Genomic DNA, 23,527 nt, shown 5'->3' on the forward strand with positions numbered 1-23,527 from the left:
TGATTTGCCAATTGTTTACAAGATAATAAGTATAAGTGTATACATAGTTGTGAATACATGAAATGGGTACATATAAGAAAAATAAAGAAGAATAAGAGAAACAATAGGACAGGGATGGTAGGCACGTTGGTGCGCTTATGCACCCCTGCAGACCTGTTAGGAAAGGGTGAGGTCAATAGTAGACAGTCTAAGGTTAAAGTTTTTGGGGTTTTGGGAAGAAACTACAGAGTCGGGTAGAGTATTCCAGACATTGACCACTCTATTGCTGAAGTCATATTTCCTGCAATCAAGTTTGGTGCGGTTAACATTGAGTTTGTATCTATTGTGTGCTCTTGTGTTATTATGGTTGAAGCTGAAGTATTCATTGACAGGTAGGACATTGCAATGTATGATTTTATATACCATGCTTAAATCAGACCGAAGACGGCGTAATTCAAGGTTTTCTAGTTCTAGAATTTCAAGTCTGGTGGCATAAGGTATGTTCCCACCCCCAATAGTTCAAATGATTCTTCCAATTAAAAGTTGTGAATATCATCATGTGGACATCTTCAGGTGATGATGAGGTTTCTGTCCATTGACCTTGGCATACTTTGATAAAGGTTTGCAGCTGCGCAGAGAAAAGAAAGCTAAGCAAGAAATAGAAACCTAAGCAAGAATGTACTGTCCCCCTCCTCATTTTATACATTACTAGATTGTAACACCTCCAGCTCGCTTCCCATACTTTTCCCCCCTCCTCCCCCCGTTACTTATGACAGCCAAAAGATACAAAGCAAAGGTAGAAGATCCTGAAGGCTGACAAAAGCACACTTAGAATGTATCCTCGAATAGCGATGAAACGTTTGCAACCAAATTGCCAAGCTTGGAGCTCAGACCAAGAGCCCAGTCTGTGTTTATTTCAATTCCATCATTTATTATAATGACACTTGTAGTTGCATGGACTTGGAATTCCCTTGGAGAAAACGTTAACATAACAGTGAAAAGTACGTTTTCAGGCATATTTAGCATTGTGTAAGGCAAGGGTCTTCAAATTCGGCAAGTTTAAGACTTGTGGACTTCAACTCCCAGAATTCCTGAGCTGACATGACTGGAGGAGGAATTCTGAGTTTGGTGTAAGGCAAAGAGGGGGTCTGAAATAAGCATGACCTTGAAGGTGACCTTCACATTATCTCATCCCTGCAGTGGTCCTGTTTCCAGAGCTTCTGCTATATAACATATAGTATTTTATTGAATGCATCTCAGAGAACAGTTCAATTTTTGCTATCTTGAACTTAAGACTACTAGGAGTTTCACACTGGTTAAAAACTTGCAGGGGGGATGGAAAGGCTTCACTTAAGTATTTTGCCATCTGCAATATTTTGTATCTCTCATGGTTCAGTCCTGTGCATATATTTGTTCAGCAGTAAGCACAACTATGATAAAATAGTATTGGTCTTATCTCCTATTAAATATATTAAGATTGTTTGTATAATTTCTGGGACCAATGCAACCACCACTACCACTAACGCTAATCCATTGAGATAAAGCAACTGACTTAAAATCCATAGCTATTTATCTTAATTTCTTTAATAGAGGAAATGAGCTCAAATGTGATCTATGATAGCTTGCAATACTTGAGTAGACAACATGAATTTATTATATTCTATATTAAAGCCACAAAGCAACTTTAAATAGCTTGAGGCCATATTCATTCCCTCCCTCCCCAAAATATCACAGTGAAATCTAAACATACTTAGTCATAGTATTTTATGTGTCAGGAAGTAAAGCAGATGTAGAAACAGATGTAAAAATGTACCAGAGATGGCCCCAGTTGGCTGACTAGAACTTCAAAAGAAAATTTCCTTTACTCATAAATTTAAAAAGGAGGGGGAATGCACATTTCTGTGTCTAGTAAAGAAAAAATGAAGTAAAAACCAGGATTGCAAGAAGTTATTTAGATAAAAGTTTTTAATAACTCATCTTGCTTTATTCTACATACTGTTTATATCTCAAAATATATAAAGTATCTAAGACAGTGGTGGTTCCTTATTGGTGCACTCTTTCCAACTGCCTCTTACATATTTACTCTTATTCATTTTAGATTACCTCTTATTCAATTCAAATGAAACAAAACCATCATTTTTTTCAGAGAGATTTTTCACAAGCCAATGAGCTCTATTTCTCAAATTTCCTTTTGGAATAAGGCCTTATGATTTTGTATATTACTATTAGAGTGTCTACCCCCCCTCCAGTCTTAGAAATGATTTAACACAAACACATACACACACACCATTAAACATCATTGTAAAGGTTCCGACTAACGAACCCAAGCAAATCGAGCATTTCCTCAAAGAACTTCTTTATTGGGTAAATCATACCGGAACACTTCGAAGGAAAGTCAACTCTGACTTTCCCTGCGGTTACAGTATAATTAAATCCAGTAATGACCAAGAGCCTCCAGTGTCATGAATCATGTTGGCCAATCAGGCTTCTCATGTATTTGTCTCCTCCTTCCTCCATCGCCCAAGAGTTGACCTTGGTTCTCACAAGAAATATCTCTGTTGTGTCTAGCAATGCATTCCAGCCTCCTTCCCCCCCCTCCCATGCAGCATGGCAACGTTGAACCAGGAAAATGGTATTGACAGTCGGCTCCCCTTGTGTGAGGAACATCTGAAATATATTGACACACCTCCCCCCAAGCAATTCCTTTGGCTTCTGGGGATTCTTTTTATGGAACTTCCTAACCAACCTCTCTGCCTTCATGTCCTTACTTTTCACCCAGGAAGCTTCTGACAAGTGATAACCTTTCCAATGCATTAGGTATTGGAGTCTTCCCTTGTGTACTCTAGGTTCTCATAATGGGGTTGACCTTCCACTACAAATGGGCCGGGGGCCATTTGCTCGGCTGGACGAAATGCTGATTATGTTACCAGCTTCAATAAACTACTATGGAAAACTGGGTGCACTTTCCCTAACAGGCACAAAAGCTTTAACTCTACTGTTAACCGGATTAATGATTTTTATGATGGGGAAAGGTCCTATAAATTTAGGAGCCAGGTTCTTGCTTGGTAGCTTTAACTTTAAATATTTGGTAGAGAAGTAAACTTTATCTCTGATGTGAAATGGCCTCTGGGGGAGACCTTCGTTTATCCTCCTGTTGCTTTTCTGTTTCAGTGGCTTTAGCTACAGCCCCTTCACATTTCCCCCAAGCATTCTGTAGTGAGTCCACCCACTCTGTTAAATTCGCTGAAGAGGGTGGTTCCCAGGGAAGTTCTGGCATGGGAACAAACTCTACTCCCGTAGCTACCTTAAAGGGAGCAAGTCCTGTACTGCTATGTATGGCATTATTAGCTATGTATCAGCAAAAGCAATAGGTCCGCCCAATTTGTTTGTTGGTAGTTAACACAGAACCTCAAGTACTGCTCTGTCATTGCATTAGCTTATTCTACCACCCCATTTGTACTTGGATGAAAAGCTGAGCTAAGCCTCTGGGAGGATTCAATTAGCCTCACAAATCCCTCCCCTATTTGGCCATAAATTGGACCTCCTGGTCAGATATGATTTTCCTCAGAACTCCATGTAGCCAGTAGATATGCTTCAGGAAGTTTGGCTAGTCTTTGTGCTAATGGAATCCAGAGCAGGCTACAAAATGAGCCTGTTTGGAAAACAGTACTGTCCAGATCACAGTGTTTCTCCCACTCTCCAGTAGTTCTACTATAAAATATTCCTCGTGCAGCTGTTTTTACAGCTTGAATTCTTCCTTTTCCCACTCTGAAGGCCCAGATAATTTTTTTCTATGTGTCTATCTTACATCCTGCCTTTATACTACCATTTCCTCACTCCCATTTATTGTAGCTTCTTTGACAGACTTGTTTCTTCACTCAGCAAGTTTTCATTACACAGCAGATTCAATTTTAAACCTTCTGGCTACCAGTAATATATGAGTTTAATATCTATTATGTTCTACCTACTAGCAAGCTACTATAGGAACTATAGTTCAAAATGAACTGGAGGTTGCTTACCCTCAGTGGTGAAGAATTTTTTATTCATAAGCACTCCCAGATTCTCCCAGGATGAGGCAATCAATGCTTGTGTATTTTTTTTTTTTTTGAAAAATGAAATGAAAAGAGGTGCTGCAATTCAAAAAGCTTAACACATTTATTTCAATAGCCACCAAAACTTATCAAAAAAGGGACATTTCCATCATGAATCATTTTTATTTTTATTTATTTTGTCAAGCAATTATAAGATAACAGGTATAAGTATAAACATAGTTATGGATACATATAAGAAAAATAAAAGAAATAAAAAAAAGAAACAATAGGACAGGGACGGTAGGCACGTTGGTGCGCTTATGCACGCCCCCTACAGACCTCTTAGGAAAGACCTAGGGGTCCAACCCTGCCAGACCCCCCCCCCCCCCAAAAAAATTCCCCCCCCCCGTTCCCCCCCCCCCCCCCTTCCAATAAAAAAAAACACTCTCTCCAAAAAAAACACACCCCAAACCAACAACAAAAAAACCCCCCCCAAAACACCCCCCCCCCCCCCCCCCCCCAACCCCCCCCACCAAAAAAAACCCCCCCCCCACACACCCCCCCCCCAAAACAACCCCACCCCCCCCCCCCACCCCCCCCCCCCCCCCCCCGAGGTCAATAGTAGACAGTCTAAGGTTAAAGTTTTTGGGGTTTGGGGAAGAAACCACAGTCAGGTAGAGTATTCCAGACATTTACCACTCTGTTACTGAAGTCGTATTTCCTGCAATCAAGTTTGGTGTGGTTAACTTTCAGTTTGTATCTATTGTGTGCTCTTGTATTGTTATGGTTCAAGCTGAAGTATTCATTGACAGATAGGACATTGCAATGTATAATTTTATATACTATACTTAGATCGGACTGAAGGTGGCGTAGTTCTAGATTTTCTAGGTCTAGAATTTCAAGTCTGGTGGCATAAGGTATTCTGCAACAAGTAGAACAAGTAGAGGAGTGGAGAGCTCTTCTTGTGAAATATTTCTGGACTTTCTCAACTGTGTTAATATCAGATACGTAATGCGGGTTTCAGACTGATGAGCTGTATTCAAGTATTGGTCTAGCAAATGTTTTGTATGCTCTCGTTAGTAATGTGATATTACCAGAGAAAAAGCTACTTAGGATTAGGTTAACAACTCTTAATGCCTTTTTGGCTATGTAGTTACAGTGGGCTCTAGCACTTAGATCATTAGAGATGAGAACTCCAAGGTCCTTGACAGAGTTTGGATCATCAACAAGGTCTTGACTATTCAGCTTGTATTTTATTTTCTGATTTTTTTTGCCAATATGTAAGACAGAGCATTTATTTGTTGATTTATTTATCACCATTTCCTTATTATTTATTTGTTTACTTACTTATTTATCACCATTTCCTCTGCATCCTTAACAGCCAAATAAACTTTTTTTTTTTTAAAGGGTCCAACCCTGCCTGAACCTAACTGTGAGATCCTCGTTCCTCCAAACCCCTTCAGAATGTTCTTTGCTTTTGTACAAAATAATTTCCTGTATCTGATTTGCTCCATGTCCATCTTCTCTTATGTATAATAGTTCCACTGTGCTTCATAATTATTCTCCAGGTTGAAAGAATCATTTATCCTCACCAGGACAATGACAGATTGGAAGGAACAGAATATGTAGTGAGCCCTTTTCCTAAACATTCTAGCTTCACAGAATATGCCAGACCATAACAGGTTTTACTTGGTTTTGATTTAATGTGGTCCAGTACATGAATCCAGTCCGTGTTTGGTAAACAAAGGCTTAGCACTAGGTATGAGCCACACTGTGACTGATTTATTAAACCATGCTTAAAACAAACTTGTATGAGTCATTCTATCAGCTTTGTAAAAGCTGCTGAACAATAAATGTCTTAGGAGCTGAAAAAACTCAAAGGCCCAGCCTCAGCTTTGTACTTTGTTCTACTTCAGTCTGATATCTTTTGCCATGCTACTCCCTGGCCTCCCATGTTCAAGGCCCGGTTTTTCAGAGATTTTTTCCATTTGTTTTTTCTTGCCTCAGTTCTGTACTACCACTCCCACTTTAGTTAACCCCTTTTCTCAAGCCATATCGTGCCAAAAATCTTTTTTGCCCCCATCTCATCACCCAATAGCTTTCAATTTCAACTGGAGAAACCATTTTGTTACTCCATGCTGGAAACTACTTAGATTAGAGCAAATGGCTCTACTTCCTGAGCAAATGGTGTCCAGCTAGAACACCCAAACTTGGACCACAGCCAAATGGCAGGTAAGAGTGACTATGCTACATCTTTCTCCTGCCATCTTGTGATTGTCCAAGTTTTTGCAGCCCTATTTTTTTTCCAAGGGTAGCTTGGTTTTACTTTTGAACATAAAATCAATTATATGAAAGAAATCAATTAATGATAGTAGAGGATATAAAATGAGAAGGCAAATATCTCCTTCAACAGAACTCAACTCCTGATGACGCCATATCCATACATTTTTCCATTGCCTTTTTTGATATTTTTCATTTTCTACAGCCTTCAGAACTCTAATACTCTACTAAAACAAATTCCTTGTGTGTCCAATCACACTTGGCCAATAAAGAATTCTATTCTATTCTAATTCTCTACTAAGAATTTTTAACAGATTAACAGAGTTGGAAGGGACCTTGTAGGTCATCCAGTGAGTCCAATCCCCCGCCCAAGCAGGAGACCCTACACCATTTCTGACATAGGGCAGTCCAGTCTCTTCTTGAAAGCTTCCAGTGATGAAGCTCCCACAACTTCTGAAGGCAACTTTTTTTTATTATTATTAAAGTTTTATTTGGGTTTTCACACATGCAAAATACAAGTAAAACATCTTTTTTGAAAATAGCATGGTCCCGGGTTACACTTCTTTATACAGACACAAACTCACTTTCATGCTCATTTTTGTGTTCTATTCTATATCTGATTACTATTTTGCATTTTCTATATAGTTTTTCCCCTATTTTAATTTTCTCAACTTTATTTTGATTATCTCATCTCAATTCAAATCATTATAGTTATACTTTTGTCTGTCCTGTTTCAATTTCATATTATCTTTTCTCATTAAACAAATTTTCTCCTGTCGTTACTAATTGGAGTACGACACCTTTTTTTTTATATCTTTTAATTTTATCCATTCAACTCTTTATTTAAACTTCAAGGTTATCACTTTAAGGTTATACCATTCAATATAATACAGAATACATAACTTCCAGTCGAGTTCTGCTTGGGACATTTAACAACTTCTCTTCCATTGATGGTATCACCAAGCTTAGCTTTTGTAGAGCGGGCAAGCAATTGCTATCTAGTTCAGTCCAAAACTCAGGAGTGAGGGGACAAAGATTCATTCATTACCCAAATGAGGTGAAGCAGTTTTGGAAAAGAAAGGATCATGACGAGCAAGCCAGTCCCTCAATCCTACCCGCTCGTAAATTGTTCTTGCCTTTCCTTCGTCTCAGATGAGAAAGAGAGAGAGAGAGAGAGAGAGAGAGAGAGAGAGAGAAGAGAAGAACAAGAAAGAAAGAAAGAAAGAAAGAAAGAAAGAAAGAAAGAAAGAAAGAAAGAAAGAAAGAAAGAAAGAAAGAGAGAGAGAGAGAGAGAGAGAGAGAGAGAGAGAGAAGAAAGAAAGAAAGAAAGAAAGAAAGAAAAAGAAAGAAAGAAAGAAAGAAAGAAAGAAAGAAAGAAAGAAGCAAATGCACCAGCAGCAATTGGCTGAGTTGGGCGGCTGAGTCAGCAAATACCTTTGCCATGACCTTCTTTTGACACCCCCATTCATTGACTGACTCAGAAACCCCTGCAAAAAAGTCCCGGGTTAGCTCAACCCCGCTGCCAAGGCTCCGACTTGCGTTTTACTCAACGCCCGCAGTTCAACGCGAAATTGCACCCACGAGCAAAAAAGCCAACCCGTCTGCGGAGCAAAAGGTATTCGGAAGGCCAGCCATTGGCTATCAGACTTGCAAGCTGCTGGACTTCGATTGGTTGCAGGGCTTCCTTTGTTCCTTTCCTACGCTGCCGCAGGAAGACTCTTTACTACTCCTCTTTGACTCTACTCCGCAGCAGCTGGAGAGATGCAAAAAAGAGTCGAGGAGCGAGCGGTGTGAAGCAATCTCGCGCAGCCCATTTCCTTTCTGACCACATCCTTCTGACAGTTAAGGGTGGAGGAGGAAGAGGGGAGAAGAAAAAAAAGGCGTCTCTGTTGCCGTTGGTCCCGGAATCTCGTGTGGTCTGTGCTGAGGATCCCGACATGGATTTGGAGAGCAAAATCAAGAAGGTAAAGAGAACAACAGGGAATCAGGAAACTGGGGAGTTGATCAGAAGTTACCTGTCCGCGCTGGGCAACGTGGGTGGATCCCTCGGAATCTTGTCTTTCCTTGTCTTTGCCCTTTGACGTGATCTCGAATTTGGCAACCCACCATTTCCGAGGATAGTGTTTCGGAAAGAGAAATTGACGGCTTTCTTTATTGTAGTGAAATCATTATTTGGTGGGTTGGTTCGTTGACTGGCTGTTGATTGGGTTAAAGGGGTGAGGCTGCATAAATGATACATAAATGTGTGTCTAATACAATACAATCATTAAATTTATTCAGAAGTAAGTCATGTTCACTCCTGTAAATAAAAGTTACATGGAATTATCTACCCCTTTCAGCCGAATCCAAATATAAATGGTTGTGGGGGATGGTGGAGGGTGACCCTTAATAATGTACAATTATTTCAGTTAGTAATGTTGAAATGAAGTACAGATAGTCTTTGACTTACAACCACTTAATAATGTACAATTATTTCAGTAATGTTGAAATGAAGTACGGATAGTCTTTGACTTACAACCACTTAATAATGTACAATTATTTCAGTTAGTAATGTTGAAATGAGGTACGGATAGTCTTTGACTTACAGCCACTATTGAGCCCAAAATTTATGTTGCAAAGCAAGACATTTTGAAGTGAGTTTTGCCCCGTTTTATGACCTTTTTTTTTGTCACGGTTGTTAAGCGAATCACTGCAGTGGTCAAGTTAGTATCGTGGTTAAGTCAATCTGGCTTCCCCGTTAACTTTGTTCCTCGGAAGGTCACAAAAGGGGATCACATGATCCCGGGACATTGCAACTGTCGTAAATATGAGTCAAGCCAAGCATCAGAATTTTGATCACATGACCCATGGAGATGCTGTAATGGTCATTAGTGTGAAAAATGGTCATAAGTCACATTTTTCAGTGCCACCGTAACTTTGAACAGGCATTCAGTGAACTGTATTAAGTCAAGAACTGCCTGTATTTGGCATAAAATTGCGTACTTACATATGATTCAAAATGCTATCTGAACAAAGTTGCTGAGGTAATCCTCCCAACATAAAAAGAAGCCTATCTTAATTTCTGCCTGTCTGCTCAGGAAGATTCCAGAAACAAAAGTTCCTTGGGTGCAAAGACATCGAGACATAACATTTCTATGATAAATATATTAACTTATTGTCAACATTTTCTGTAATTTTTGATTCTGGCTTTGGTGACTTTAGATGAGCTGATCTTGTTATACCTATTGTAGTTCTAAGACATTAGGTTAAAAACACTGACATAGTTCAACTTGTCATCCCTTACTCCAATTGATGACTTTAATTTTGGCTATATCACATTGTTACATGGAGGTGAATCTTCCCAAAGCCAAAATCTTGAGAATATTAAAATTGAAAACTTCTTCCTCTGATGGCAGATAAAAGCTTTGCTCTATTTAGGTAGGCGGGGTGAGAAAAAAAACATCATATGTCCTGCAGCATTCTTTACTGACTTTGTTGCTGCTATTGTGTCTGTATTGGTTGAAATTGTCGGTGGTCCTCAATACAAAGTCCTTTAAAAGGCCTCAGTCCTTGGGCTGTTCAACAGAAAAAAAATATGAAATCAGGATATGAAAAGCTGATTGATATATATATATACATATACATAGGCTTCTGTATTGTGTTCGTCCGTGAGTCAGACTTTTACAGCCGAAACGTTGCTACAACTTTAAAAGCACAACTATAATGACGTGGTAAAATACCCGAACAAAGCTGAATACCATACATGTAAGTACCCGCGAAAACTTAAGAAAACAAATACATACATACATACATACATACATACATTTGTTTTCTTAAGTTTTTGCGGGTACTTACATGTGGTATTCAGCTTTGTTCGGTATTTTCCTCATCATTGTAGTTGTGCTTTTAAAGTTGTAGCAACAGCGTTTCAGAATCTCATCTGCCATCATCAGGCTTCTGTATTCTGCACAGACGAACACAACACAGAAGCCTGATGATGGCAGATGAGATTCTGCTGAAACGTTGTTACAACTTTAAAAGCACAACTACAATGACGTGGGAAAATACCCGAACAAAACTGAATAACATATATATGTATGTATGTATGTATGTATGTATGTTTGTTTGTTTTCTTAAATTTTCGCGGGTATTTATATGTATGGTGTTCAGATTCTGAGATTCTGCCAAAATGTTGCTACAACTTTAAAAACACAACTATGACGTGGGAAAATACCCGAACAATGCTGAATACCATATATCTATCTATATCTATATCTATATCTATCTATCTATCTATCTATCTATCTATCTATCTATCTATCTATCTATCTATCTATCATCTATATCAAGCATGTAAACAGCATAAACATTAGATCTATTATATAATCAGACGTCTGGAAAAGCATCTGAACAATGGACTTTGCTACATCAGTTTTCTGTATAAGCTTTTGTTTTAAAGAAATTTGATTATATATCTGTGAAATGTGCTTTATAAAAATTACAGAGAATTTTCTTTATAGAGCATGCTAAATGTTAGAAATTTGCAGAGAAAGCTCTTTGTTATTATGGCTTGTCAGACATTCCATTTTTATCAACCGTTTCTGGTTATAACTAAAGAAAAGGTGGGGAATGCAATTCCTTATCCCTCTTGAAAATGGTGCAGAAGTCAAAATGAATGTAGAAGAATTAAGTCCTGGGACTATTGGAGTCTTTATCTTCCCCCGCCTCCCTGTATTTCCTAAAAGAGAGTTTTAAAAAATAATGTATGGAAAATCTATATAGGACAAACACTTGTGTCAAAGGTTAAAAACAGCTCTAATGCTGTTGAGCTATACATGTTAATAATCTTACCAGCCCTGCGAACGATGGTGTGAGTTGTGGTTCCAAAACATTTGGTTGTTTATAAATACCTAGCATTAATTACGTAGCCTGTTCCTATAAAGAAAACTAGATGCTTATTTGTAGCCCAAGAGCTGCACACTTGTACAGTGATATTCTTCCCACCATAAAATGGTGCTCAGCAACTGACTGAGATTCAGATACGATGCTAAAACATTATTTTTTAAAATCAGAGTTTGTTGAATAACTTTTTTTAATTTAAGACTAAGCAGCAACAGGGAGGCTTGTACTTAACTCAACTGAGATAAAACCAGCTACATTATGATGTAGTATTACTTGTGAACCTGACAGCTTTCTCCAATACTTAGACATCATAGTTAAAGGCACTGATGGTTTAATCCTGCATGAATTTAAAACAACCCAAGTTTTGTTTACCCTTGTTTCATCTTGAGGCAGTAGATTTAATTGTTTTAAAATGTGCTTTCTGGAGGAGCATTTTAATCTGTCTCGGCTGGATTTCTATCTTCCTTTGAATGTTTTTATGTTTGGTCAGGTCATTCTATTTTGCCTTTTCGCTGTCCAAGTATCCAGAAATTAGATTCATCTTTGCTGTATAGAGCAGTCTTGTTTCCCAGTCTTGCCTATCTTCAATCTCACCAATCATCTATGAGAGTGATTCCCGTCCAGCTAGAAACCACATAGTGTGTATGCATAATACATTCAAGAACATATTTTGTTATTAAATGTATCAATTATAGTAACTTTTAGCAATACAATAATACTGGGGAAAATATTTTTTTTTCTCAAATAGCTGTAAAATAATGAGTGAGGATTGTTTGCTGTTTTAAAAGCTGTTTTAAAAGCAGTCTTTTGCTGTTTTGAAAGCAGTCTTCTGTGTGCTAATCAAATATAATTCAAATAATGAGAGAGAACTTACACAAAGTATAACATTTTATTTTAGATTGCTATGATGTACTGGTAGGTTTGTAACTATACTTACCTCTGCTATGTCAGAAAAATAAGCATAATACTTAAGTGGAAAACCTCCAGAAGATTCCAAAGTTGTAGACTAGATTGCAAAATCAAAAATATATACTGCACTAAGGAAGTGATAAAACTGCCTCTGTTTTGTTATCAAAATACCTACATTAATATGTTTGTAAAGTCATTAAGGTTGGGCTTAAAGAGACTTGCCTTTATTTATGAACTACTCAGATAAAGGATGAAAGTAAGCTGAAGAATTGCAAAGGGCAGTGCAGAAAAAAGGGGCTGGTAGAAATCTGTACTTTTCATAGTTATTTCCCCATGGCAGCCATTTTACAAGAGGAGCCACAATATGTTCTCAAATCCTGAATGTTCCTATCATCTTCCACAGATTCTTAACCTTTCAGCAGTAAATGTCATAGAGTTCAAGTACAGAACCTACATTGTTTAAAATGCCTTGCCTAATTACCTGTGAAAAAAATCCATAGAGTCTCTCACATTGTCTTATTTCATCTAATAGTATGTAATGCAGTGAAGTCATCTTAGAGGTATGGAGGGTTTGACCAAGATAAGATCATAAGCATGACATCAATTTACTGATGCAATCTCAGGGAGATTGTTGATTTTCAACAATAAATTTGAATCATCCCTTTCAGGGGAAAAATGGGTGTGTTCCAAGCAATAGATGGTTTGGAAGGATAGAGCCTAAATATCAATCAGTTGTAAAGGTCAGTAATTAATGAACCCATTTCTATAGATGTTTTAAAATGCCAGGAATGTCTTTAAAATTAGTCAGATCTATTCCACAAATAAAAAGTTATTTCCATTGTACAGGATATAATTAAAAAGCTGTGCCTGTGTTTTGTATATAGTATGTTTATACAAATATGTGAATTTGTGTGTATTGTACATGTGTGTCTATGCACATAGACATTTTATATATACCCAGCATATATTACATCACATTCACCATAAATCAGCCAAGGTCAATCCAGTTCATCCTTTATTAAATGCTTCCTGGATCAGCTTTTGTTCCAGGCTGGAGTCAATGTTGCCGTCTGTAACATTGGTGACCTCCATCATATACGTCATCAGGTCACATACACGGGTCAATTCGCATGGGAATCTTACATAGTTTATCTCAGGAAAGAAGAAACTGGCACAGGGTGTTCAATCCATCTGTCCCACTCTTTTTGGAAAATAAATATTCTTCAATGTGTGAAAAATTAAAATGAAGAGAGTCAAAAATGCTTAATCGTATAGCACAAGTGGCTATAATCATATAGCACAAGTGCTATTTAACATATAAGAATAAAATTGTGACTTCCATTTACTACAAAGTGCTAGTTCATTGTTTCCACAGAGCTATTCTTAATTCTTCTTGCTTTGTGGCTGCTACCATGGAAACAAGGAAACATGAAAATCACTATTTTAATGACTCTGAAGTTGGGTTCAGTGCCATCATTTGGTTGAAGTTGAATTCAGTGCAACTTGTCTGAAGTGAAGCCAAATGGAAGCCTCTTCTTCTTAACAGACTTAAAATTGCTTTAGAACTTTTTGCAGGCTATTTTATAGAAGTGGCATTATCATAAGAAAACCCTGAATTTATTTCTATACTTGGACTTCTATTAAAGCAGAACTAAGCAAGAACTATGTGGTGATGCTTACAAGGCAAGAAACCTAATAAAATAACTTAAGAGCATAAAATAATAACATGAAAGGGTAAGTTTTAAAAGAAACCAAATATTCATTCCCAAAACCAAGGTAATACATTGTTTTCATCTATTTAAAACCTTATTGAACCAAAGAAGGGCTCTATAGTGTTTATATTCAAATAGTGTTTAATAGCAATATATCTCTCAGTGTTTTTATTTATGTTCACCATGTTCTTTCACTTCTGGACCTTGGCCACATTTAGCTGTGTGAGCTCCAACTTTCTGAATAATGGCTCAATAATAATACTGGTGTAAAAGATGCCAGGATTGGATAGAGTTTGCATGTAGAAATGCACTTTCCAGAGAGCACTGCACATCCTCAGCCTTGCTTTAGCTAACATTTGTCCAGACTATCATCCTCTTGGTCCCCCTCTCAAGTTTTCAAAAATGCGAAGAAGGCAATAACTTTTCTTGCCTTTATTGCAATAAGGAAAAAGTATATATCCCACAAATGCATTATTTTTATAAATTTTGTCTGTGTGTGTGTGTGTGTGTGTGTACATATCTATATACATCTCTGTGTGTGATATATGATATATATGTGATATATAAGTGATGTTTATGTGATGTATATGTATATATATGAATGATATATCTAGTTTGCAAATTGCATTTAAAATTGCAGTGTTGATTTTTTTTAAATTATAACCTTCTTTCAAAAATACAAAATTCGAATGCAGACTAAACTCAGTCTGGACCTCCACATGGGCAAGGTGTAGCTTGGTGCTTGGAAAATTCTCTAGGCATATTATCTGAGGAAGTGAATAGGGTCATCTGCAGGGTGACATTGACTATCTGTAGGCTATTTGTAAACTGGTTCCTCAGCCCTGGCTCCTTTGCATGATGGGAGGAAGGGATTTCCTGCAACCAAGAGCTTATTAACACTTGCTTAGAGAGGGGGAAATGTGGTTTTGAAAGAGGCCATGATGCAATGGTGCATCTTCTCCTCAAGAGACCTCCTAAGGTCCATCCCTATTAGACAACACAATTCAATCTCTAACCTTCTTCTTTTGTTTGGACAGTGACTCGGAGATCCATATTGAGCTTCGTAGATGGAATACATTGTTTGGACCAATCAATTAGGGTTCAGGCCTGGGCACCAGACCCAGATTGCATTGTTCACTCTAGTGAATGACCGTTTTTTATGACTGCCTGCAGGGCAGACACCCTTAAGCAGATTGTACCAGTCAATGATAGTAGAAGAGAGATCTGCTCCCCTATGGATCTCTGCTTTCTACATGAAGCTATTGGGAAAGGTCATCTGGCAGTTTGTGGTTTTAGTATCATGTTTGCCAGTGATACCCAGTTTTATAATACAAACCCAGGCCATACGGAGGATGCTGCTAAAGTTCAATCAAGATTAAGAAGACCAAGTTGGAACCTGAACCCAAGCAAAACAGAATTACTCTTTGTGCCTTGGGGTTCTTTCAGGCCTAGTAATCACTTTGGACAGGGAGGAGCCGTGACTTTTGGGTTCACACTAAACCCGTAGATAAAAACTATGGGTAGGACTCATTGCAGTTTCAGTTGCAGATTTTCCTGGGATAAGAGGTCTTTGTGACAGTGACTCCTGCACTCATCACCACACCTCTAGATTAGTGCAATGCAGCCAACATTAGTCTGCCTTTAAAAACTGTTGAGAAGCTTCTTATTTATTTTGGCATAGAAGGTCAGGGAAATCTACACATGCTAGACACAATGCAGTCTAACTGGCTGAAGGGGCTGGATAGTATTTTTTTATTCTGCAGGGCAAAAGAAAATACAGGTAATATCCAGGTTACAAGTGTGCCCTTAGCGAATGAAGTTACACGATAAGTGCCCCCTAGCATTTACGAACAAGTCCTGAAATTGAGTATGGCAGCACCTTAGCAGTTGTTCGCTCTTACGAACGACCGCATAGGCTCTGCAACATTCGCCCCACCTATTCCTTCCCCCAGCTGGGTCTTCACAGGCACTTTACTGGTGGAGACTCACCTTGCAAAGATCTCCTTCTCTGTCTGTTTCTTTGCCTAGTTCCTTTTCTTCAGGTTTTCAGTGCATTCACAGAGAAAAGAGGCCTAACATACCGTGATATCCTGTGATCAGTAGCGTGAGATTTTGTGCCACTGATCTTGAACTTTAGGCCTCTATTCTCTACAAATTGAGGCCTGGAAGTTTACCAATGGAGGGAAAGCTTTGGTCCTTCAGGCCTTCCCTCCATTTGCCAAAGCCAGCAGGGAGATTGCATCCCTATAGGCTTTGGCCGCCCTATAGGCTTTGGCCGCCCTTTGCAAAAAGCCTTTGTTGGCAACAACAGAGCTTGGGAGGGGAAGGCTCGTCCTTCCAAAGTTCTATTTCTACCGGCAAAGACTTTTTGAAAAGGACTGCTGAAGCCTAAAGGGATGCAATCCTCAAGCACTTTGCCAATGAGAAAAGAGGCCCAGAAGGCCATATGTGGCCCTCCGGGCCTCCTTGCTCACTAGAGATCTGCTTGATGAGGCCTCAGGCGATGAAAAGGAGATGCAGAAGGCCATGAGCAGCCCTCCGGGCTTCCTTTTTCATCACCAGAGGCCTCGTGAAGCTGTTTGCTGATGAAAAAGGAAAAAGCAGGCAAAGAAACAGGCTGGAGAGGAGACACATCTTCATAAGGTAAGTACCTGGTGCGGCCAGATTGGGGGGAAAGCAATTGTGGGGACCCAGGGGAGGGAGAATAAGGTATCTGTGGATCAGGAGAGGCCTTGGGTGGTCTGAAGTAAGTGTCCTGTTCCATCACTAGCCCTCCCCGAGATACCTTGGGCACTTAACGATTATCGAAGGTGTGGGCGAAAGCAGGGTGTGATCTCGTTCAAAGTACGAGATTCACTCCCACAAATCCTTGGGTTATGAATGGAATGGGCAGGCTCCATTCCATTCATAACTCAAGGACTACCTGTCATGGGCATAAGCTTATATACAGTATTTCTAGCTCTCTAAAGTTATAAGAGAGTCCTGCAGTAACAGATGGTTTGCTCCACGATGTTCAAATGGGATTTGTGGAGCTTTGGTGTCACTATCATTTCTGTAGTCTTTCATGGCAGGACATGTGATGGTTTCAGTGTCTGTGGCTGTGATCTGGGATTTGCAGCAAATCGACAGCCCTGCCCTCCCTCGTGGAAAAGGCCGGCCAGGATTGAAGCGGTAAGGATAGGAAAATAAAGGAGTTCAATTTATTGTAGACTGTAAAGCAGATGTGTAGTCTGGGTTTGTACAAATGACGGCCATCCAACTGAGGACAGGATGCTGGTTATGATGCTTTTCCTCTTAAACAGCACTTCCTATCAAAATCAGCCCAGCCTAGACTAACTGGGACCCCCAAGTTCTATCTTTGCAGAAGTCAAGGGTTGCTTCATGGTTTCACAATGTTACTCTGTAATTTCCTTGAGGCTCCCAGGAAGCAGCATGGAGGGCAATCTGTTGGGAAGGCTGATTTTTGGGGCTGAGGTAAAACCAACCATGTTAAGCTAAGAATACCTAGCTTAACACGGCAGCATATCTTCCATGCAAAAGTCAAGGTGAGAGTAATTTGAGCGAGGCCAGATGCAGACTGAAGACAATGCAGTTTAATGTAGAAGTCAGCCAGTGCTGACCCCCCCAAAAAAAAAAAAAGCATTCCAAACTGATTAAAGCAAGCCCTTTGTTTCTTCAAACATTAGGCTGTCTGTAACCATTTACAACACTTGGCTCTGAAGTAATATTTTAGTCATGGAGACACTGTGAAGCAGATGATTTCGATCAGTCTGCTTATAATGCCTTTCATATGCCGATGGGTTTAAAATCGGAACGGACATGTTTAAAATGCCAGATGTTTTTAGAATTTTTAGCAACTGACATACAGACATCTCTTCTGGCAACATCTCAAATGACCTATGTATCTTCGTTTCTTCCATGATTCCATTTATGGAGAAATTGATTCCATCCTCTGTTAGGCCCTTGCATGGGCCAATTTGTTATAATTTTGGATATGTTGGAAGATTAGTTTTTGTGTTCAGAAATAATTCCATGTCAGTCCAATCTATAGTTTATAGCAATTATAACACACATTTTATGCTGAGGATGGATTAATCATTGCCACTGCAAAGGAAATTGGCTGAATTAAGGAAATAGTAGACTGTTAATCACTGTTGCTTTTCTGTATTGGTTAAAATCTATTAAAAACAGTAATATATAAATATAACAATTATTACAATAAATCAATTTAAAACAATATAGCATCCAAACAATTCATTTTATGTTATGCTATAAATTGTTTATAACAGTTTGTGCTATAAGCTATTTAATATACAGTTCAATTCACGTTATAATGCTATAAATGTATTGCTAAACACAATGTGCTGATTCCAGAGTTGTGTGGTTCAGCACCTCATAGACCACAAAGGATTTTCTTTATTTCGCTTGTGATGATTTGTGTCCCTGAAAAGATGATAGTGGGATAGTGACCAAAATTATAGCTCCATCCTGGGATGGAGTGGGGAATCTTTTTTGAGTCCTAACTGATTTTGTTAAGTATTTATCTACACAATTTAGAGTTAGCTATGATAATTACTTTATAATGCCTTTTGATGTGAAAACCATTCAGAAGGCCCCTTTACAATTCACAGATAAAAGGATTATGGTGGCTTGACGTAAATGAGAGTAGAATAGAAATAGAAATAAGAATAGAATGGAATGGAATGGAATGGAATGGAATGGAATAGAATAGAATAGAATAGAATAGAATAGAATAGAATAGAATAGAATAGAATAGAATAGAATTCTTTATTGGACACACCAAGTGTGATTGGACACACAAGGAATTTGTCTTGGTGCAAATGCTCTCAGTGTACATAAAAGAAAAGATACATTCATCAAGAGTCAAGAATCAAGGGAAGAAGGTGAAGCCTCCTCGCTGACGGACCGTAGATCACGACTCTCTGTGGCTATGGTCCGTGCTCTTTCATTGGAGAGCCCCGATCATTATGATTAGGGGCTGAAGCTGCCTTGGAGGGGTGGCGGAGTAAGGGGAAGCCACAAGCCAAGTTGAGGGGAGCCGCATCTCCCCCCCTGGGCTTGGTCTTTCCCCCCCAAAGATGACTGCAGCGGTGGTTTAAAATGGCCACCCCGAAGAGGAGGACTCAGCTGGATTAAGATTTGTGCAGGAGGGAAAAAAGAGGTGGATAACATCTGAACCGGGACAACTGGGCAATACAACTAAACAAAAGTACCCCGGGATTAAGGTAACATGGAATTTTTAAGAAAAGAAAAGTGAGCGGCGAAATTACAAAGGCACAGGAAAAAAAATAAGAAAATATTTTTGACAGCTAAGTGGGGATTCGAACCGAGAAAGGAAGAAGCTGGAACTAAAGATTTAACTAAATTGGACTAAAATATTTTGGGAGTAAACAGGCATAAAATAAAGCTGGACTTAAGATTGTCAAAAAATAATAATAATAAAGTTTACAAATTGGAGACTGGACTGTGCTGGAATATTGAGGTTCGAAAAACCCTAAACAAAAAAATAGGAGAAAAAGGTGAAGACTTTGTATAATGGAGAGTGCCACCTTTTGACAAAAACTTGAGCTCGAATAAAAAGGAAAGCATCCTGTTTCTGAATGAACTTGTGTGGATGTAACACTAAAGAAATATTAAAACAAAGTAAGAATCTTAGAAAGTGAAAGCAGAACTAGAATAAAGAAAAAAACAAGGAAAGACTGACTGTGGGATTGATTGATGTTTTTGGCATAGACCCTGGGCTGGAATAACTGAGAAATTTAGAAAATTGAAAGAAGAAAAAAGGAAAGTAAAAGTGGTTTTTTTGTGGACTTTAATGATCAAAAAATATAAGAGTGTGTAATGATGATATCTCTTTGGGAATTAAAAATATGAGAGAATTATTACAGGAAAGAGGCGAATCACTTTGCTCTGTGTTAGAAAAAATGGAAATGGCGATTGAAGAACAAGAAGAAAGAGCTTCAGAGGAGGAGGAGTCGACTTAAGGAGAAGACATCTTAAATAGACAATTAACACAAAGAACACTACAAAGAAGTGGGGAAAGAAGGAAGGTTAAAAAGTTGAGATTTAAGAAGGCAATCAAAAGGGGGAATACCTGTGAAGTCAGGAAAGGCAGAAAGACCCAGCAGAAAAGGGGAAAGGAAGATATTAAGAAAGAGAGGGATATAAATTGGAATGAGAAAAGATATGGGAAAAAGAGGGGGAGGAGAAGCAGTAAGAAACAGGTGCATGAAATAAAGAAATACGGAAATAGTAAAATGTTGAAAAGAAATTGTTTTTTCAGAGATAATGGTTGATGAATTAAAAAGGGGATTCTGTAGGGTGACAAGGGGTAATAATATTTCTGCAATTAAAAATATTTAGAAAATAGGGTAATATAGATACTGATAACTCTTATTAAAAATCAAGGGGGGGAAATATGCTGCGGAATCTAAATGAAAAGATGTAATGATTATTATTGTAACTTCTTAAAAATAATGGTTTATTGGGAATCAAGATGAGGGAATAAAGGTATATTTTAATCATTGAGGTGTCACACTCAAAGCAGTAAAAGGGGTGAAACCTATACTTGTTTTTTTTTTAGTGTTAAAATTTGAATTAATCTAGAATTTATAAAAAGAATGTGTAATGGAAAGGAAATATGACAGACTAAAGAACCAACTAAATTAATAAGTTAATATAGACTATTAAAAGCAACGAGAGACATTGGTAACATTATTATTATTATTATTATTATTATTATTATTATTATTATTATTATTATTATTATTATTATTATTAGGCAAACACATACTGTTTATCTTTCTTTTTAAAATAAATATTAAAAACATTATATTTGAAATAATTGAAATGAAACAAAAAGATGTTTCGATTGAGATTAATGAAAGAGGCCAGAATTAATGTGTTTGTTTCTCTCCTTACTGAAAATTTCGAATGGAAAAGGTAACAATAGAATTAAATATGCATATATGAATGTATAATTGCTGTCATATTTGTATGTAAAGGTGATGACCCGGAAATATGTTGTCCACTAAAAAGAGATTTTTCTTTTTAATGTGAAAAACTGAATAAAATTTGTTAAAAAAAAAAAAAAGAGTCAAGAAGAGAATATGTGAGAAAGAACCTGGGAGACTGAGCAAAGAGATGCTACCACCGAACTGTCAGATAGCATAGCCCAGTGGCCCCCAACCTTTTTTGTGCCACAGCCCGGTACCGGCATCACAAAATGATCCACGGCCTGGTACCGGCATCAGAACGCATGACAAGGCAAGGCGAGCCGAGCGACCGGCCGGCCAGCCGTCCCTGCTTCTCCCCGCCACCTTCAACTCCTCCTTTGTACCTTTGTCGTTGGGCTTCGGGGCAGCTTTGGGACGGGTTCGGGACGGTCGCTCGGCTCGCCTTGCCTTGGGTGCTGAAAGAATCCTCGCGCCTTAGTTTCATTCGAAGCCGCCCCCCCTTCAATGAAACTAAGGCGCGAGGATTCCTTCAGGACCCAAATGCCGCTTTCCAACCGGAAAAGCTCACCCGGAAGCACTTTCTCATCGAAACAAGATGGCGGCGCCCAGAAAACCGGCGGCCCTGTAGAAAATGTTCCACGGACCGGTACTGGTCTGGGGCCCGGTGGTTGGGGACCCCCGGCATAGCCCACGGCTGGATAGTGAGTGAGGGAAGTGGCTCAAAAGAGACCCTCCCTAGTTTTTCAAGCAATAAAGGAGCAGAAAGAGAATCGTACTTTCAGATTTTCAAGTAGCTGTCAATGTATCACTACAATAAAATAGAATTGCCTCATCTGGTTATCTGGTTATCCTATGAGGCTAATATCAATCTTGCAACTCTGAAACTACCATTCTCTTCTTGTTCTGTCTCTAAATAAACAGCCCAATTAACTGTTCATAGGTACTGGTACTGGTTTCTGACAGCTACTAATTGATGAGAGCTATATTTAACAATATCCTGCTTAGCAATGATTCACAATTACAAAGGCGATAATAAAAATGACAAATTCTCAACCTTTGCAAGTCCGTAAATTGAGGGAAAGATGAAGTAAGATCATAAGCATCGTTGCAGTTTAATTGAGTGACCGTTTCACTTAACCACCAAGATGCCAGTTCCAATTATGATGACTAAATGAGGACTAGCTGTATGCTTCCTAAATTCCAACCCGAATTTGGTTGGATTTTGCAACGTATTATAAATGATTTAATTTTATTTGGAAAAATTTATAGATATGAAACATACAAGGCGAAGCTGAATTAATAGCAAGTACTATTTAAATAAAATAAAATCTAAATAGTAAAAATCTGTAGTTTATAAATTTATATTTTTATTGCACCAAAAATATCACTTGAAGTCAAAAACTGCTAAACAGAAGTTGTCATTCCTTGATCGTGTCATGAGAGTTAACTTACTCAAAATGTCAATCATTCGGGGAGAGATCAGATAATGGAGAAGGGGCTACTATACTATACAAGGATGACAACCGAGATGACCATGACGGATCTGAAAGAGTCAATGTGAGGCAGAGGGACATGCATGGAGAGTGCTGATCCATAAAATGGCCGAGGGTAGGACACAACTGAATGGCTGACAACAATGACTATTTATATAACGAGATATTGCTCATAACTTTTACCACTATTTCAAGGATATATTGCTGTGCTCAACTTCCTGTTTTTTAATCTGGTTTGTAGTACAGATTATGCTCTACTTTGACTCTTTCAGGTATGGAGTATCAGTTTAGTTGTACATTAACAAAAATTAACCATGGTATGCTTAAATGTGCAGGCAGCCCAATAATGGGTATTCATTCTTCTGAAATCTAGCCTTTAATGGAAAAGTGTCAGTTGTATATGTACATACCAGCATCCGCTACCAGAAAAATGTGTTGAATGTTTTCTCTCCATTTTAACTTCTTTATCGTGATTATAATCTTTTATGGAGACCCAAATAAAGCACCACAGCATGATTAATTTCATTGCAATGCCAAAGTGGCAAGTTTTTAAATTTTATTTTGGAAGTATGCCACTCTTGGCCACACCAGTAAAAGCCTTACAATAATACTTCTATCATGCTAATATTATGCTAAAACTGGTTTTCCCCTTTTCTGCTTCTCTCACTTTAGATGGGCTTAGGACATGAAGAAGGATTTGGAGCCCTATGTTTAAAATGTAAAGATAAATGTGAAGGATTTGAACTACATTTCTGGAGGTAAAATTTTATATAGAAACTTGGAGAAGAGGGGAGAGGGAGGGGAGAAGAGGGAGGGAGGGAGGGAGGGAGAGGGGGGAAGAGAAGAGAGAGAGGGTGCATACAACACACACACACACACACACACACACACACACACACACACACACGTATATGATTTGCTTTAGAACCTACAATTTAATACTTTCCCACTAGGTGGGAGTATAACACTTGTTACAGTATTTTTTTTTCCCCCTCTATGAATGAGGAAAAAAACACAAAATTTCTCCATTTAGTTATAACAAAAGTTCCTAACATACCAGTTGAGGAATTTAAATTACTGGTATGTGTCTAATGATGTCAAAGGCCTTAACTGCATAATTGTGATCATTACATTTCTTTTGGGATAAGGTATCCAGTTTAGTACTGTATTCCAGGACCATATATGGCCTGGAACTGTACTTCAGTGCTTTCAGATGTTGGAATCGCTGTTGCTTCTCACATCGTAGAAAGAAGGATGTGAATAAA

At 38.4% G+C, this 23,527-nt stretch overlaps 1 protein-coding gene across 1 annotated transcript in view; it reads left to right on the top strand.

Moving 5' to 3' along the window:
• The first annotated feature begins 7,656 nt into the window (after nt 1–7,656).
• TES (testin LIM domain protein) overlaps nt 7,657–23,527 on the top strand; it is a 36,960-nt gene continuing 21,089 nt past the window's right edge. The window contains exons 1-2 of the mRNA XM_087969308.1: nt 7,657–8,254; nt 22,935–23,020. Coding sequence (XP_087825434.1) covers nt 8,228–8,254; nt 22,935–23,020 — 113 coding nt within the window. The 5' untranslated portion in view covers nt 7,657–8,227. The remainder of the gene's footprint in view (nt 8,255–22,934; nt 23,021–23,527) is intronic.

The sequence above is a fragment of the Notechis scutatus genome, chromosome 6, assembly GCF_049901735.1.
Source record: "Notechis scutatus isolate UNSWTSFEM ecotype Mainland chromosome 6, rNotScu1.2, whole genome shotgun sequence".
Taxonomy (NCBI): Eukaryota; Metazoa; Chordata; class Lepidosauria; order Squamata; family Elapidae; genus Notechis; species Notechis scutatus.